Source organism: Schistocerca cancellata, chromosome 1, assembly GCF_023864275.1.
Source record: "Schistocerca cancellata isolate TAMUIC-IGC-003103 chromosome 1, iqSchCanc2.1, whole genome shotgun sequence".
NCBI classification, from domain to species: domain Eukaryota; kingdom Metazoa; phylum Arthropoda; class Insecta; order Orthoptera; family Acrididae; genus Schistocerca; species Schistocerca cancellata.
Window position 1 is genome coordinate 952186010 of NC_064626.1, and position 20042 is coordinate 952206051.

At 42.5% G+C, this 20042-nt stretch overlaps 2 protein-coding genes across 2 annotated transcripts in view; both read right to left on the reverse strand.

The window, feature by feature from the left end:
• The window catches only part of LOC126162781 (leukocyte surface antigen CD53-like), a 142088-nt gene extending 130298 nt beyond the window's left edge, over positions 1 to 11790 (reverse strand). The window contains exon 1 of the mRNA XM_049919497.1: positions 11709 to 11790. Within this exon, the coding sequence (XP_049775454.1) occupies positions 11709 to 11768 (60 nt within the window). The 5' untranslated portion in view covers positions 11769 to 11790. The remainder of the gene's footprint in view (positions 1 to 11708) is intronic.
• LOC126162774 (23 kDa integral membrane protein-like) overlaps positions 1 to 20042 on the reverse strand; it is a 191746-nt gene that overhangs the window by 115481 nt on the left and 56223 nt on the right. The window lies entirely within an intron of this gene.

Sequence of the window (20042 nt, forward strand, 5' to 3'; positions counted from 1 at the left end):
CAGGTAAGGAAATTTTACACTAACCCTTCAAACTGGAGACACATAAAACAATTAGTAGGAGCTTTGTGCAGACGGCGAGATGCAATCAGTGCATTTAGTGTGATCATACCTCTCCACTCTCCCCATACCCCACCGCGCCCCACCAACTATGGATCTTGTCACAGGAGGTGGCTTAGGTGCCTCTAGAATGCAGATATCCGTACTGTAGAGCGTAGTGATTTCTCTGGAGTTGTGAGACTAGCATATGTCTTCTGAAGAGGAACAGCAGTTGTCTCAGTAGTTACACGGCTAGCAGATTACGCGATAGATTTACCATTTCCAATACGGCTTTACTAGTTTGGTCTTGCGGCAAGCTTGAAAGCAATGAGAAACAATAGCCGTTTTACATTGACGGAAAAAATCTCAACACCAAGAAATTGTTAATGTAGAGTAATGAAATTTAGGGAATACTCTCGCCTAGGTAACATATTTAAGTGATTAACATTGAAAGATCACAGGTTAATGCAAACTCAAGGAAAGTCATTGCCAATGTAAAATGCTGGTACACCAGTAACTAGTGTAACCGCCAGAATGTTGAATGCAAACATGCAAAAGTACATGCATCGTGTCGTACAGGTGCCAGACGTTAGTCTGTTGGATGGAGTTCCATACCTGTTGCATTTGGTAGGTCAATACAGGGACGGTTAATGCTAGTTGCGGATGAAGCTGAGTAGTCCTCCGATGATGTCCCACACGTGCTCGACTGGAGAAAGATCCGGTAATCGTGCAGGTCAAGACAACATGTCGACACACTGCAGAGCATGCTGAGTTACAACAGTGGTATGTGGGAGAGTGTTATCCTGTTAGGAAACACCCCGTGGAATGGCGTTCACGAATGGCAGCACAACAGATCGAATCACCAGACTGAAATTTGTAGTCAGGGAGCGTGGAATAACCACGAGAGTTCTCTTGCTGTCAAACGAAATCACACCCCAGGCCCTAACCCCAGATGTAGGTCTAGTGTGACTAGGCCATAGACAAGTTGACTGCAGGCGCTCAGCTAGTCTCCCTCGATCCAACACACGGCCATCACTGGCACTGAGGCAGAACCGCTTTCATCACAAAACCCGACGGGAGGCCTTAGTCACACGACACTTCACTTCATCACAAAACAAGGCAGATCTCCGCTCCCCCTCCAATGAGATTTCGCTTGACACCATTGAAGACATAAATGGCGGTGGTTTAGGGTCAATGGAATGAGCGTTACAGGGCGTGGCGTCCAGTTTGGAACTGTCCTTGAAATAACCGGTTTGTAATAGTTTGTTGCGTTACTGTGGTGCCAACGGCTGCTCAAATTGCTCCTGCAGATGCAGTGCGATGCGGCACGACAGTCTTCCCTCTGGGTAGTACCATGTGGCCGTCTGGAGCCAGGGCTCCTGCAATTGTACGTTACTCCATTGCTACCAACAATCACTTACAGTGGCAGAAGGAACACCCAGCTTCTAGTAGCACTATTACACGACCTCGTTCAAACTCAGTGACCTATTAATAATGGCATTTTCGTCGTCTTAAAGGAATTCTTGACTAATATCAGTACACTACCCCCAGTCTCAAACTTAACTAACTCTCACGACCGTTACAGCGAGTATTTAAAGCAAACCTGGTGTACATTTTCATCTTGGCGCTACTAGCCTAGTCTTATGCGACAAGCACGAAATTTGAAAAGACTTCATTTTGCAGATGTCGAAACACACCTACCAACGTTCGCTTGTCTCGCACTACACATTCTTGATGTTGGGGTTTTCTCCGTCAGTGTATTTTCATAGGAGATACTTCCTTATTTACTGTGTTGCTTAATGACGACGACATCCTCTTAGGTGAACTATTCTGGAGGTAAACAGTCCGTCATTCAGATCTCTGTGCAATGAATACTCAGTAGCCTGCTGCCACTAGACACAAAAAAAGTCCTGCATTCCACCCGTCGGAACGTGAAATGTTGGTTCGATTAATCTTATAGGCAAACTAGAAAAATTTGTATCGAGGGCGGGGATCGAACCCATGTGTCCTGCTTATTAGGCAGTTGAGCTAACCAGTGAGGCACCTTGGCACAGTGGTTCGCACAACTGCTCTATTTACCCTGGCACGACTTCATCCTGGATGCAAACTTTCACTGCCGCCCCAGTCTACTTTAAAGTCCCCCTTACATACGAACGGAATTCTTGAGGCTCTCCCTGTTCTGCAATAGCACCTCAGCATCGAACGTAAATGGGCGATCCAGCCTGAAACGCAAGCGCAGGTACTCATAGAAATGAAATGACACAATTTTGGAGACTTGGCACAGCGGTTAACTCCACTGCGTGGGTTACCCTGGCATGCCTCCCTCCTCGATCCAGATTCTCACCGCCATTCCAGTCTACTTTAAGTACCGCCTTTCCTTCCCTGCATCAGTTTACACATATAAAATCGTATCTGTATGAGACCAGTATAGTCTCCAAAATTATGCCATTTCATTTACGTAAGTTCCTGCACCTGGTTTTCAGAATGGATCCCCCATTTATGTTCGAAGCTGCGATGCTATTCCAAAACATGGAGAGCCTTGCAGTTCTGTTCATGTGTAACGGGGAATTTAAAGTAGACTGGGGCGGCAGTGAGTATTTGGATGGAGGAGGGAGCCATACCAGGGTAATCTATGCATCAGGGCGAACGCTGTGCGAGGGTTGCTTGTTGGCTAAAGCACCTGCATACCAAGCGGAAAACTAGCGTTCAGTTCCCGCCTTTGGTACAAATTTTCACTCTCTGCTTCTATATATACACATAAAGTCTCTGAAATTGTGTCATTTTATTTGTATAAGACTAGAAAACTTTAAAAGTGAAATGAATAGGTGCAAGTTAGATATAATTGGGAGTAGTGGCACGATGAACATGATTTCTGGTTAGGTGACTGCAGGGTTTTCAATACAAAATCGAAAAATAAAGGAAACGAAGGAAAAACTTGGTAAACGAATTAAAGTACAGGGGGAATGAATAAAAGTTAGAAGTTCACCGGTAACATCTTTCACAGTGGATAGTGTCTTGAAAAGACATTATAAGAAGAGCATCAACAAAAGTAAAACAAAGAAAATGGAATATAGTGGAGTTAAATGAGTCTATATTGTGGGATTAGATTAGGAAATGAGATCCTAAAAGTATTTGGGCAGGAAAATAAGTGATGATGGTCGCATTATGGAGAATATAAAATGCAGACTGGCTATAGCAAGGAAAACTTCCATGAAAAAAGGAATTTGTTGACATCGAATATAAATTTAACGGTTAGGAAGTCTTTTCTAAAAGTATTTCTTTGGAATGGAGCATTATACGAAAGTGAAACGTGGACGATAAGCAGTTCAGACAAGAAGAGAACAGAAGGTTTTGAAATTTAGCGCCATAGAAGGATGCTGGAGATTAGATTCTAGGTCGAAGGAGGAAGGAAACGAGATCAGGATTTTAACGTCCAGTCGACATCGAGGTCATTAGAGACGGAGTGCAAGCTTGGATCGGTTTGTTAAGGATGGGTACGGAAATCGGCCGCGTCCTTTTCAAAGATACCATCTTGGTATCTGCCTGGAGCGATATAGGGAAATCACGAAAAACCTAAATCTGAACACGATATTGCAATGACTGTGTTGTTAAGAAGAACGCTGTAACGTTTCTTTGGACATGCATGAATGCCCGAAAGACCAGGCACTGCAGTGACCACGGTCGTTACCAAATACATGAAATGTATTCTCAGTTGAGAATACGAACAACAGCAGCTGCATAAGGGAACGACGGCAATGCAAATTTGTGCTGGAGTGGGACTCGAACCGCGATTTCTCGCTTTACACGAGAAATTCTCTTAACGGCGTTGCCTATCGACGCACTGCCACACCCAGTCTTCCATATGTCGTCGTTCAGACGTTACAACCCATACTCGTACAGGGGAGGGCGCTTCAATTAAAAGTCATGTACTAGCACAGGTTGTGACGCAGGGATGACGACATATGGAAGACAGGGTGTGGTCGTCAGTGGTGCACGGATAGCCGGCCGGCACGGTAACTCAGCGTGTTAGGTCAGAGGGCCGATTGTCCTCTGCAATAAAAAAATAAAAAACTGAGTTAAGGAACCAACGATGAAACTGAATGGATGTCATGTAACGTCCGCCCAGACCAAAAGGAAAAAAAAGTGCTGGCACGGTAGCTCCGCGTGTTCGGTCAGAGAACTTGTTGGTCTCTGTAATAAAAAAAACTGAGTGAAGGGATCAAAACCGAACTTCAACGGATGTTATGTGACGTGTGCTATAATCAAATACAACGAACAAAATGAAAAAAAGGTTCAAAACTTACTTTCTAAAAAAAATAATAATAACAGATTAAGGCGAGCGCCCGTGTAAGGCACAAATTTTCATTGTCGTCATTCCCTTTTATAGCTGATAGTTGTTCTTATTGGCAATCGCAAATACATTTCGTGTCTCTTTACCTGAACGACCGGAGGCGGATTTAAAGTGTTGTTGTCCCTGAGTATGTAGATAAGCTGAGGAGATACGATATCGAACTGGTCAGTACCACAACTTGGTTGAAAGAAGTGAGCGATTGATAGGACACACCCTGAGGCATCAAGGAACTATCGGTGTAGTACTGGAGGGAAGTGAGGGGATAAACATTGTAGACGGAGGGAAATGGAGGAATACCGTAAACTGGTTAAAATGGGTGTGGGTTTCAGTAGTTATCCGGAGATGAAGAGGTCTGCAGAGGATAGACTAGCGTGCAGAGCTGCATCAGTTCCAGTCTTTGGATTGACGACCAGAATAACAACAATACCCAAACAAGCAGTGGTAATGCAGGAGTAGGTTTAATGGTGAATAAGGAAGAAGGAATGCGAGTAAACTACTACGATCAGCATAGTGTACAGATAATCATAACCAAGGTAGATACAAACCCACAACCTGCCACAGAAGTTGAAAATTATGTGACTTCCAACTCCACAGATGATGGAGAGATTTAAATATATATGAAATAATTCAGAATGAGCGAGACTACAATTTTATTCTGTTGAGTCCCATTATACGAAAAGGACGAACAGTGAAAATAATAGAACATGAACTGGACGAAAGGAATGATAGGGGAAGCCACCCGGAGGAATTTCGCATGGAGCAAAATTTAATCACTCCCATCATATGTTTCAAGAATTATGAAAGAGTGCTGGAAACGTGGAAGAGTACCGGGAACGCAGGAAATTTTCAGATAGATTGTGCAATGATAAGACAAAGATTTAGAAATTGGGATTTAAACTATGCAATATTTCCTGGAGCAGATGTGGTCTCTGAATGTGACTTATTGGTGAAACAAAGGCAAAAGATGAGATGGTGGCAGACACGTAGAAAATTATGGAGTTAGTACCTGGAGAAGTTGAAACAATCAGAGACTGTTGAGAGTTGCAATAGCAGCATTAGGTGACTATTGACGAACCAGGGAAAAGGAGTACAATAAAAGAGGCTTAGAGGCTAGATGGCACGGCAGTATGCGTCAAGGAGCACACCAGCAGCTGGAGAAGCTGGCCCGATAGGCGAGCCACTCACTACCTTGGAGACAGATGTCACACACCGGGGACAAGACAGCCCGCGACAGCCTCACGTATCAGTCGTCAGAGAAAACTGTTGCTCCCTGCCGTAGCCGGACTTAACTTGCACACGTGACTAGGTGTAGATTTCCAAGTAGTGCACATTCTTGCCAATCGCAAGGTAGGAATATCACCACGGAAAATATTTTTAAGCCTTGATATTAAGTCATTAAATTTATTGGCGGAGTTATGAAGAAAAGAGCGACAGTGTCGGCGGAAAAGGTGACGAAACGTGCATCCGAATGTAAAATTTTGCAAGCCGACTGTGCGAGAACTACGGTAGGAGGGATACAATATCGACGGGAGTGAGCTTCGTGCAACTACTGTAAAAAACGAAGAAACGAAGACCTAACACAAAACTAAAAATGAACTGAATCCTTGCTCGGTTTCAAATAGTGCAGTCCTTGACCTAAGTTCATGGCTGTAGAAAATAAACTAATGCTGAATCACAGTAAGACTCAGTTTTTACAGTTTCTAACACACAATTCAAGTTTTAATTTCACAGAATGGTCATGTGATTAGTGAAACTGAACAGTTCAAATTTCTAGGTGTTCAGATAGATAGTAAATTGTCGTGGAAAGCTTACTTTCAGGATCTTGTTCAAAGACTTAATGCTGTCGTTTTTACTATTCGAAGGTTATCTGAAGTGAGTTGTCGTTCAACACAAAAATTAGTCTACTTTGCTATTTTCATTCGCTTATCTCGTATGGTATTATATTTTGGGGAACTCTTGCCATTCTAAAAGGATATTTTTGGCTCTGAAGCGGGCGGTTCGGTGTAAGTTTACGAACCTCTTGTCGACCCCTGTTCACGAGTCTGGGTATTTTGACACTGGCCTCTCAATGTATAAATATTCCTCACTGCCATTTCTTTTTAACAATATTAGCTTATTCCCAAGAATAAGCAGCTTTCACTCAGTTAATACTCGGCAGAAATCAAACCTGCATTTGGATCGGACTTCCTTAATTCTTGTGCAGAAAGGTCCATCCATTTTCAATAAGTTACCACCCGAATTAAAAAATCTTAGCAGTAATTAAGCGCTTTGAAATCGAAAGTCGAGGACCTCCTTTAAAAATTAAGCTGATGCTTGTTGTATTGTTGATTGCATTCACTTAAACTTTTGGACTGACTTTTATCGGGTTCATAAACATTTTATTTTTGTCTGTTATTACTTTTACATTGTAATTTCATGTACTGCACGTTCAGTGACCTTGGAGATTTGCTCCTCAATTTGGTCCTACGGAACTTGGCGTGTAAATAAATAAATAACACCGTGAAAGGCTTCATCAAAGTTGTTCACATCCGTGACAATGGATCACCTGTTTACCAAGACGATCATTCGTAGCACTAGACTCCATTTTTGTCTCACACCACATTCACCACATTTCTCGCTAGATTGGAAGAGCACGGATGTAGTAAACTGCTGGTCCACTATCAATGACGAACTATCTATTTGCTGAAACCTTTTATAGCACAAGTAGAAAAACAGACTTATTAGTGCGCTACGACTAATACTTCCACAGTAATGGAAGCTGTCTCGTTCCTTTTGTGTCACAGCTTGTATTCCAGTAGCGACAGCAATGCCTTTGCCATTAGGCAGCAGGATTTTTGATTCTATGGAAACTGTATGGGACTTCCAACTCTGTGAAACTTGCCGTTTTGACGGACATATTGAACTTCAAGTTTAGGGAAGAAACTCTTAATAAAATACTTTTTCCCAGGAGATTCGGTTTTAAAAGGTATCTTTAAACGAATCATCGTGTGTGAATGACATTTATAACAGTTGAACGAAAAAGATTGAGACCTCTGAACTGTTTAGAAGAGACGTGGATGACATTCATTACATAGCGGATAAACGCTAGTAACTCACAGTGATCGTGGGAGAGGGGCTAGTCATACAACCTGTACACATCACCAAAACGTCTGCGTCACCTCTTTGTTTTGAAATTTGGCCATAAATGAAACAACAACTGGCTCTGACACATGTGTATATTTTCATTTTCAATGTTTCCATATCACCAAATGTATATACAATAACAAATCCGTCTGTTAACAACGGGGGTTTTTCGCAGAAATCCTCGGCAAGGTCAATACGTGGTGGACCGACCCTTTCCTCAGATGCATGCTTGAATGTGTCGTGGCATCCCATTGTTGAGATCGTCAAGCCAGCCCTGGTCCAGATTGTCTCAGTCTTCAATGGCTGATCTGTGGAAGTCACACAGAGCACGTGGTCGTTGTCGATGTCCAAAAACAGCTTGTTTCAATCGATCCAACACATGTTCGATTTGGTTCATGTCAGGGGAAGAGACGGGCGACTCCATTCTGGTGATGGTAGCATGCTGAAAGAACGTGTTCACGAGTACAGCACGGTGTGCACGAGAGTTATCATTCTTCAAGATGAAATTGTCACCAAAATGTTGCCGATGGGCATCCCCTATTGGTTGCAGAATCTCGACCCTGTAACCTTGATCAGGGAGACTACCCTACCCGACACTCCTCGATGTGAATTGTGCATGACTTGTTGCGGAGTCCATACTGTTGTGATGTATTACGTGGTGCTCGCTATCGTTGTCACCAAAGGAAATTCGTATCATGCAATCGTCTCCTACTATTGTGGTGCGGTAAGAGCCGTCCTGTAGCGTCTTCGAACGCCGAGTTCATTTCTGGAGCACGGGTTCACTTGAGTCAAAAGTCGTATGTATTGATAATCCAGAGCATATGACAACTGTGGATGACTTGTGCGGTGTAAGTCCTCAACATTACATGTCATTTGGGAGCGATTGAACATCCGCACCACATAAATTTGTCGCGGTACACACATCGAGCAACTTCCCTGGTTGAAAGCGTTCTGCGCCTAACTTGATACGGATTCGCTCATTGGTCGCCATTGTGCTTCTTTTCATGATGGATGTTTACCGTTCCACAGATATCTCTAATGCTTCCCTGCTGCAGCTTTACTTTCAACTGTCATGCTGCAACCCTTTTCAGTGCAGCGTTCTACCAGTAGGTAGCGCTCGTGGACACCGTGGGTATGTTTAAAGACAACGTCAGGTGATGACCTTCCGATCGGTACGGGAACAGTCACAAGAGCAGCACACCCGCATGACATACAGGGGTGATACAACACTTTTGTTGATGTGCGTATGTAATTTTGAAACACGTCTCACATTCATCTCTTCCCACTGAAAATTGAGAGCTGATACACATTTAGATCTTGGTATACTGATTTTCTCATACCGCAGACACTGCCTACTGGAGGATTCTTTTGCTAGAATAAAGTCTGTGTTAGAGCGTTAGGCCCTTTTCGGAAGCTGAACTAGATGACATCGTAATGGTTCTGTGAACGGAATCAGATATTCAATAGTATATCCTTATCTCTCGCTCGTAAATTTCTTTTGAAATGAATATTTCACTCAGTAGCATTATGACACTCCCTTAGAGATTAAAACTGCGTGCCAGACCTTGATGCCGGCCGGTGTGGATGAAATCATGAGATTGCAAGTGTAGGCTATTCCATTGTGCAGAACATTTAATACGATGGGGACCGACACCATTTTGAGTAGTTCTTCTTCGTTAGTCTGAGAAATACTGAATTTACCATCCTTAGTGAATTGCACCTTAAACACTAAAAATTCGTATTCAGATAAAGGTCTGGTTCAAAATGGTTCAAATGGCTCTGAGCACTATGGGACTTAACTTCTGAGGTCATCAGTCCCCTACAATTTAGGACTACTTAAACCTAACTAACCTAAGGACATTACACACATCCATGCCCAAGGCAGGATTCGAACATGCGACCGTACGGGTCGTGCGGCTCCAGACTGTAGCGCCTAGAACCGCTCGGCCACTCCAGCCGGCGTGAACAAAGACAAAATGCCTGTTGAACCATTCATCACGAAAATTAACTAAAGCAGTTCAATAGAATGAAAGAAAAAGCACTCCCGAATGCTCTAAGAATTGAATGAAATGATTTCCTCATGCTTAGTCTACAGCTAACAGCACTAACCGAACTAAATTCCGAAGGAACATCAAGTCTTGCCAAAGTGGTGTCTGGAAGTTGAATGTAGTTTTAAAAATGGCCAGTGGAGTGCGTAGACTCAATAGAAAGGATTTTTAAAGTGGTGGGGAGGTGGAAATCTCAAAATACCTTTTGCGAAAATACTGGAAGTGCTCTGATTAGTGGAGAAACAAACTTTCCCGATTCATCTGGGGAAAGCTAATGAGATCGATACTATACAATACAGAATACACAGCTCGTCTGTGAAATTGGAGAACATGTGGAAAGGAAGCTGACTGACACCTCTTCGAAGGTGGAAGCACCAAGAAAAATTATCTCTGCCCTTTATAAGTGGTTATTAATTAGCACCAAGCAATCACAAATGAAAATTGGTTATACAATCTGCTTTCAAAATGCACCTGAATCGTATTCTGTCGAATGTTCGAATCCCCTTATGATCATCTTGATTTACGTTTCCTGTGGTTTCCGTAAATCGTCTCAGGCAAACGCTAAGATTGTTCTTCAAACGGCTCACGTTCATTTCCTTACTTTGTCCTTCTGCAGCCGACATAGTGCTACGTTTCTAACTACCTTCCTTCAAATCAGGACCTCCATCAACTAGCAACCCTAGGAATAAAAATACGGCAGAGAATGATTGTCGCCAATCGTTCTCCCGTATATCCTTTTACCAGCCTGCTATTCCAACGAGCTATCCAGGACAGTGCCAATCTGTTATGAATACCTGTGACGGCTGCATGTAGTGGTTATGCCGCCGGAGGCGAACGAAGGTTTGAAGCCATGGTCGGCATGTAACCATCTTTTCTCAAAAGACCTTAAGCGGGCGGTGAGCATTGTCATCCAACAGACTATCATCAACACTGTCGTTTAGTCTCGCTTTACGAAAACTAGTAATCTAGTTTAAAGCTGAACTGAAGATGCTAACATACGGCATCCGTATGTCTCCACATCTTCTCTCCAACCAATTATCAGTCACTTTTCTTTTCTGCCGCTACTCGAACCGGCTACTTGGACAGACATCACCATCATCCTAGCGTACGTCAGTGAAATCGGTGTGCGGTAGCTTAGCGTGTTGGGATCACTGCAGTTAATGCTCTTGATTAGTAACATGGCAGCCTACAAATGCTACCCTAGTCTCTAGGTAGATTACGCTTTTGATTATGAAGTTTACTACAGAAAAATTCACGTATGTTCGGTACATTCCTACACGAAAACCATTTGCTGGGAGGGATGGCAAATAATTCGAAATATGTTAAATGTGCGCACAGTCGCTTAAAGTATTAATGAGAAACCGGAACTTTAAGCATAATAGGAACAGTTAAAATTAACAGTGTCGTTTTGTTATGGTACTTAAGGATCTAACCGAACATCGACTGTGAACTCAGAGAAGGAACAAGGGCATGGCTGAGGAAACAAATTTCCAAAAGAATCATCCTGGCTTCGGAGTAGAACTATTTAGAGAAACCATGGAAGAGGCAATCTGGACATCCGTACTGAAGTTTGAATCCCTCTTCTCCCGAATCTGAGTCCTGTGTATTAACCACCTTGCCATGTCATCCGTTTCATTTTGTTGTGATACGGAGTGATAACAAGTCACACGTTTGGTAGTGTAGGCTTCGGTGTGCTGGTTTATTACGAACAAATTCCACCACCTGATCTATAAAAGAGATAGCTTACAGGACACTTGTATAAAATTTTCAGAAAAACTCTACGGTCATGTGAAACGGGTGCAAGACTCTTTAAAAAGATGTATTGAATGTAAATAGAGCAAGATAGTAACACAAATGAACAAGAGCTGGAATAAAGACGCAAATTTTGTATCTTCGTGATAAATTTCTGACAAAACATCAAGAACAGACTATTGTTGAGCAAACATAGGAAGTTATGTTTACAGCTATTTGGCACATGTTGATATCTCAATGCGAGTAAGCAAGTACACTTTTAAGGATCTATCAGAAAACATGTTTTGACAGACGAACCACGATGTATCTATATGATACACGTGTTAGATAAACGACAGCCGAAGTCACACGGTACAGAAATGAAGTAGAAAGATTACACCAAAATTATGAATACTCACCACAAAGAGGAAATTGAGAAAGCACAACACATATTTCAAAATGGAAACAGCACAGCTCATTTTTGCTATTCTCTCTACTCCACGTCCGGCATAACTGCCGATAAGCCAACTTATCGTTACATGTCGCGCTTATCTGAACTGAGCGATGAAGTTGTAATGACGTCACCGCTAGTAGATTAATAGATTTGCCGTGTATGAAGTTTAATGTCACTCGATGGAGAGGATTGGAATTCATGTGTGATGACGCTTCTCGTCGGAGTTTTACGGTGATACTATCACACCCTACAGTTTATATCTTCTACTCATATCACCTAAATTATTATGACTGAAAGACTACAGTGGTTTCTAAAATTTGCGAAAAGTATCAAAAACTCGAAAAGACAAAGAAATTTAAGAAAAAGTTAACTACAGGGTGGGCGAGAAGTCCACGTATCCCCTAGCATTGAATCCTAATTGATTTGATTTGTTTTAGCCAAGTACTTACTTACGTATTAAGTGTCCAATACATCGGTATGTTCTCAAGCATGCCGTAAATATATTTCCCTACGCCTTTGTGTTCTTCTTGACATATTTTTGAAGCCGCCCGGGGTGGCCAAGCGGTTCTAGGCGCTACAGCCTGGAACCGCGCGACCGCTACGGTCGCAGGTTCGAATCCTGCCTCGGGCATGGATGTATGTGATGTCCTTAGGTTAGTTAGGTTTAAGTAGTTCTAAGTTCTAGGGGACTGATGACCTTAGAAGTTAAGTCCCATAGTGCTCAGAGCCATTTGAACCATATTTTTGAGCATGTCCAGTGATATAGTGAGAAATGCATCCTCAACAGCATTGTGCAGCTCTTTTGTAGCATAACGGCGTGCAGATATGTGCTGCTTAGTGACTCCCCGTAATGAATTGTCAGGTGTGTTGAAGTGAGGACATCTTGATGGCCATTTCAAAGGAGCTAGTGTTCCTGATGGACCACGACCCATCCACCGTCTTGGAAAGTGTTCATTTAGGAAATCGCGGACTGCAAGAGTGTAGTGAGGAGGCGCTTCGTCTTGCTGCAACCATATGCGTTCTGTGAGGCCCCTTTCGTCGAGCTGAGGTATTTACCATGTTTGTAAAATGAGTACATAAATTACATCATTCACAATCCCTTCAAAAAAGAACGGTCCAAGCAGGTGTTGTGATGTCATCGGTGTATCAATACGTGAGAGGGGTTCCTTTCTATCTCGACCGCGTAGGAGGAATCTCTTTGGCCCAAATGACAGTATATCTAGCATATGAGCCATGATAAATGGCTCATTCAACTGAAAACATAATCTTGCACCGTTCACCGAACTTGAAAATTGAGTTAACAAAACACGTCGTGCTAAAACGCGCTCATTCCGGTCCGTATATGATAACTCGTTTACGAACGTCAGTCGAAAAGGTCTGGCCTTAAAGTCTTTTTTTCATGGGATCCCACATTGTTGTTCTGGACATAAAAAGTTCCGAAGGATGTTTACGTGTCAACTTCATAGGAGATTGTTCAATCGAAGTAGTGACCCCGGCACGTGTTTCTTCTCGTGTATTCCTCTTTTCACTCCGCAGCCTGTCTTTAACATTGCCAAGAGCAAAAGCATGTCTCTGCCAATGCAGAGTCCGCCCCCTTAGCTGAATGGTCAGTGCTTACGACTGTCGTACAACGAATCCCGGTTCAATTCCCGGCCGGGACGGAGATTTACTCAGCTGGGGGACTGGATGTTGATTTGTCCTCACATCTTCGACACACAAGACGCCCAGTGTGATGTCAATTGGAAACACTTGAGTCTCGGCAGGCGAACTTCGTCAGATGGGGACTCCCGACCATCAACGCCTTACAGTCATTTCATTTCATTTCACTCCATAAGTATTGCCTTTCGCGGTAGAACCTCATTAAATCTTTCGTGGTATTTTACCATAATCGTCTGTCCTGTGTGTTGCCGTTCGTGCACCCACAAACTTGTCACTAAGGCTCCTCAATAGTGTAACTACGACCTCTCACATCTGCCATGGCTACAAATTAAAACTAGACCGCGACTACTGCAACGTGTAAACACGAATTACAACAATGGATTCCAACAACTGATAAGAAGTAACACAACTACCAACCTGTATTATAACATTTGACATTAAATGAGGGTTACAGGGGTACGGGGACTTCTCGCTCACCCTGTACGTAGTAACCACACACACATTGCAAACCAGTGGCACTCCAGTCAGCTAGTGCACACCCTAGACAAGTGTGTGTTTGAGAGTAGGATCAGAATTGCTACTATTTGGGAGAGAAAGAAAGACATAGCTGAGGTAGCCGACTTAGTCAAATACTATCGAAGGATTATTTACAGGCAAACTGTAATGGAAGACCATTGTCAAATTTGAGGCGCGTAAAATTGAGACAGAAGTGACTAGGTGAGTCATATTGGTCATCGACTTTATCAACAATTTCTAACCACATGTTCGGAAACCACAAGGTTCAGTGAAAATCAATCAAGAATTACAGGGTGCTAATATGCTCGCTATTTTCTGCTATGTCTTTGAACTAAAAGGTTTATAGCCCTTCCTACAACCACTAGAAGAGTATTATCATCGGGTACTCTCTCCACCAGACTTCATGATGATTGTATGTATCCAAAGAAATCACATGTGTAACCGCTCATTACTTGTTGCACAAAGAAGAATCCTCAACGGGCACACCAACTTTGCATTCGACAACTGAACGACTGAGTACAGTGCCTTTTACTGATGAATGCAGGTTTACCACAGAAAGTAGCAGCAGATTTATTTCGATATGACGACATCCATAACTCTTAATCATCCTGCAAACATGCTGTGAGAAATCTTATCCCGTTATCATCCGTGAAACTTTCCTCAGAGGTGGATATCTTCAGAGAGTGCAGTGTCTATATGTGAGCTATATGCTACCATCAGGCGGACGTACACCTATTTCCGTGTGGAGCTGATTTGTCGAGTGATATCCTTAATGTTAATGTGTGGCCTTGAGTTGAAGCAATAGACGATTTTATTATCCAACGCTATACGTCTACATCGAGGCTTCGCTGACTGCATTACGATGGTGGTGGAAGGGACTTCGGAAAGCACTGTATTTCCCCCTCTTCGCTTCCGTTTCGCGAACGATGAGTTGAAAGAAACAATCAGTTTCCTGACTTTTACTGGAATTTTAATAATTAACCTTCCTATGATGCACAGTATCTTTATTGTAGCGTTTTCAATAAGTTTCACGTGGTTAAATTTAGAATAACGCAATCCTTGAACAGCGCACACATCTTTTTAATATATCTGTATCACTGTGGTTATTATTAGGTGACCTGTTTCATCCACTTTATTCTGTTGTCTTTGCACCATACAATAGCTGCAGCAACAACTATTCTTAGTTACCTAATCAGAATTTGCTATACTCAAGGTAAGTTGAGACTACACAACTGTTACGAAGAAAGGGGGGGATATTAGGGTTTAATGTACCGTCATCATCGAGGGGACTAAAGATGGAGCACAAGCTCGGAATGTTTCAAATGATTGGGAAGAAAATCGTCCGTGCCCTTTCAAAGGCATTGGCCTGGAGCGATTTCAGGGAAAACTACGACGAGTTGCTGCTGTAACTGTTGTATGTCCACAAGGTGACCCTTGTGAGCGATTTACTTGCCTGATTATTTGTGGTTAGTCGCCACCCGCCGCCCCCACCCCCATCCCCCTCCCCCGTTGGACCACGGTTTTGTGTGGTACTCCTTCTGTCAGTCCTAGGTTAGGATGCTATTTAATGTAGTTAATTTTGTTAAATATACTTTGAAAGAATACCTATCTATTGATGGATACATTATATCATCCAGCTTGAGTAGCTTATTCACATTGATCTTATTTATTAATGACGCACAATACACTGAAGAAAAGCATTTTCAGTCTGTTCATGAAAATGCATTTTGATCACTGCTAAAATGATACTATTTACCATTATCAAATTTAATAACTGTTTATGCTGAAATGTTTAAACCAAAGCAATTAACATCTTTCCACAAAAAAAGAAGAAAATAATGTGTCCAATCAGTCAACAGTAATCTCTGGGTCTGAGTGTTAGTTATTAGAATGAAATTTTCAGTCTACAGCGGAATGTGAGTTGATATGAAACTTCCTGCTGGCAGATTAAAACTGTGTGCCGGACCGAGACTCGAACTAGGGAACTTTGCTTTTCACGGGCAAGTGCTCTACCAACTGAGCGACCCAAGCAGCGCACACTGCGCTGCAGTGGAAATCTCATTCTGGAAACATCCCTCAGGGTGTGGCACAGCTATGTCTCCGCAATATCCTTTCTTCCAGGAGTGCTAGTCCTGCAAGGTTCACAGAAGAGCTGGCCGGTGTGGCCGTGCGGTTCTAGGCGCTACAGTCTGGAACCGAGCGACCGCTACCGTCGCAGGTTCGAATCCTGCCTCGGGCATGGATGTGTGTGATGTCCTTAGGTAAGTTAGGTTTAATTAGTTGTAAGTTCTAGGCAACTGATGACCTCAGAAGTTAAGTCGCATAGTGCTCAAGGCCATTTGAAATATTTTTTTTTCACAGAAGAGCTTCTGTGAAGTATGGAAGGTAGGAGGCGAAGTACTGACGGAATTAAAGCTGTGAAGACGGGTCGTGAGTCGTGCTTGGGTAGCTCTGTTAGTAGAGCACTTGTCCGCGAACGGCAAAGGTCCCGAGTTCGAGTGTTGGTCCGGCACACAGTTTTAATCTGCCAGGAAGTTTCGTTAGTTATTACTCTGAGGCCGACATGCTTTTACTTGGGAGCATTAGAACATTTCATATCAGGTTGTACGTCGCCAATGTATGGCTTCAAGAACATGAGGCTTTCATGAGAGAAAGCAGGAAGTTACTTTCTGTCTCCTGGAAGGACTAGTGATCATCGCTTACACTCACGACCAAAGGCCTCATAGAAAACACTGAAATGTCTCACCTCAGTCCTAGCAGCAAAGTTTCCCTTAAGGAGCGAAACCACAGCTGGAGGTTTTAAAAAATCCGTTTTTTATTGCATAAATCGTTAGCTTAACTATCCAAAAATACGCTGTCAAAATTTAAAAGCAAAATTCGCATTCGTTTATATTTTATGAACATAAAACCGAGTGCACATCGGAAATTCTTCCAATCGAAGGAAGGTCGGAAAGTTCGGAAAGCACTGGTGCAAGCGGAAAACGAAGCCTACGAGGAAGAAGAAGGATTACTATATGGTGCTGGAATTGCAGATTAATCAGCAACCATTTTACATTATTGTTATCTTCCTTGAATTTGTAGTTTCCGAGAATGTATTTTTCAAACGCGTTTATCTCGAAATTACTTTTTACACATTTGCGTGTGTAGTCTATCAAAAATAATTAGAACCGATATTTATAAAAATTGATAGTATGATTCCTTATAAAATTACGAATTATGTGAACCATCTTGCGAGATGATATCATGATTTTAAGGGTATTTTTATTTGCGTAATTAGAGAAAAATCGTGAAAATCGAAGTAAATTGTTACAACACATGCAAAATTTTTAATTTTCATTATTTTCACTTGCATTGAGAGCGTATTCTTAGAAAATAAGTTATTAATGTAAAATCAAAACCTTTTCGATTTCAGATGAAAATCTGAATGGCGAAACTGCACGCAATTGGAGAATTATACTCACAACCTTCAGCGGACATCACAGCGTAATTTCGTTATTTTTGGCTGAAATTACTCAAACAAATTCACAAAAACTGTTCGAACTATGAATGAAATGCTGTCAAAATTTGATTAAATTCTAATTAATTCTTCCCACCCAAAAAAAAATCCCAAGAAATAAGTGTCAAACAGCTTCCTAATGTGGTTTCCCCCTTAAGAGCAATTAAGCCTGTTTTTCTCTCCTGCCACCAAAGCCCGCCATGTGCGGTTCCTCATGTTTGAGTGGCCAGTTGATACTCACTTTCGCTAATAGAGCTATTTATTAGTGTCTTTTATTTGTCCGTAACATCCTCTGTCTTCACACTACAAAGTTCATAAACCTGATCATTTTGTGCCTCCACAGCTGAATAATCTGAATGTTACCGTAACAAAAACGACCACATCTGGTATGAGATGTGCGTGTATTATGCCACAACCAATTTAATTTAGGTGATAAAGATGTTGAATAAAATTTTGGCGCTCTCATGGTGGTGCTTCTGTAACCAAGGTAGCCGAAGTGTTTGGTGTTTCAAGAGTCACTTATTCGAAGCTGAAAAACATCATCCGCTAAGCCACAACGTGGACGAAAATGCGCGTCTGATGATAGCGATGAATGATAATTGAAGATAATTGTGCCGAAAAATAAGAAGACGACGGCTACAACAGTTACTGTAGAACTGCATGTCGCACTTCGTTTAGAACGAAACCGGTTGTGGTAATAAACGTATACGCAATGGCGGCTCAGAAAACCCTCGATTAAGAGCTATATGGAAAGCTCAATATCAACACCGTATCAGTAGTAATTTCGCCGTATTCATGATGACATACGGATCTATGTGCATTTCGAAAGTCATCTATCGACTTCGTTATCTAGCACTAACAAGGAGAACACGACAAGTATCGTAAACCGATTTTCCAGAAAATTCGCTCAATGGAAGAGAGATAAAAATAAGCGAACATGTCTTGGCTTATCCGTAGATACTGAACCATTTCTGGGAAAACGACAATCGAAGATTTGGAAGTACTTTACGTGCCTTTTAGTGAGTAAATAGGGCAACCGAAGTGGTAGCACAGTGGCAAGTTGTGGCTTCACGCTTTTCACCCCGTGTTCGACACCCGATTATGATTTTTATTTTTTTTCCATTAAGCTATCCATTCCGTACAAGATTAGTACATGAATATTTCCTAAAGTAGACTGAAATAACGCCGTTCTTATTCGTATACTAACTCTATGTCTGGTGAATGAATTTTAAAATATAAATAAATAAACGAATGAGAAAATTCTGCGAAATTTTTTTCGATGAAATTCCTGTAGTGTATTTTGATTCATAAACTATTGTAAGCGCGAGTTTTCGATCAAGTGATCAGTTATACGTGATCTGCCGTGAAATTATAGCCCACTCCTGAAATCTTCAGCAATGTTGACGACCTTTCTATCCCGTGCGAGATTCATTCGAAGTAATGTCCCTGTGGCAAACCTGCCTTCGCTCGTTTGCACGTAATATCCGGAATTTCTACACTGAAACGCCAAAGACCCTGGTATAGGTATGCGTATTCACATACAGAGATTTGTAAACAGGCAGACTACGACGCTGCAGTCGACCACGCCTACATAAAACAACAAGTGCCTGCTACAATGGCAGGTAATGAAGATTATAGTGAGTCTGAACGTTGTGCTATAGTCGCCGCACGAGCTGTAGGACACAACGTCTCCGAGGTAGCGATGAAGTGGAGATTTTCCCGTAATATCAGGAATCCGGTAAAACATCAAATCTCCGACATCGCTGTGACCGGAATTAGATCCTGCAAGAACGGGACCAACGACGACTGAATACAATCGTTCAACGTGATAGAAGTGCAACCCTTCCAACAATTAACGCTGGGCCATCAACAAGTATCAGCGTGCGAACCATTCAACGAAACATCATCGATATGGGCTTTCGCAACCGAAGATCCACTCGTGTACCCTTGTTGACTGCACGACACAATGCTTTATGCCTCGCCTGGCCCCGTCAACACCGACATTGGGTGTTGACTGAAAATATGTGGCATGGTCGGACGAGTCTCATTTCTGATTGTAACACGCTGATAGACGGGTAGAAGTTTGGAGGCAACCTCATGAGTCCATGGACCCTGCATGTCAGTAGGGGATTTTTCAAGCTGGTGGAGGCTGTGTAATGGTGTGGGCCGTTTGCAGTTGGAGTGATATGAGGCCCCTGATACCTCTAGATAGGACTCTGACCTGACACGTATGTAAGCATCCTATCTGATCATCTGCATCCATTCATGTGCATTCCGACGGACTTTGGAAATTCCAGCAGGACAATGTGACACCCCACATGTCCAGAACTGCTACAGAGTGGCTCCAGCAACACTCTTCTGAGTCTAAACACTTCCACTGGCCACGAAACTCCCCACACATGAACATTATTGAACATATCTATGAAGTCTTGCAAGGTTCTGTTCAGAAGAGATTTCTACCTTCTCGTACTCTTACGGATTTATGGACAGTCCTGCAGGATTCGTGGTGTCATTTCCCTCCAGCACTAGTTCAGACTTAAGTCGGGTCCATGCCACGTTGTTTTGTGGCACTTCTACGTGCTCGCGGAGGCCCTACACGATATTAGGCAGGTGTACTAGATTCTTTGG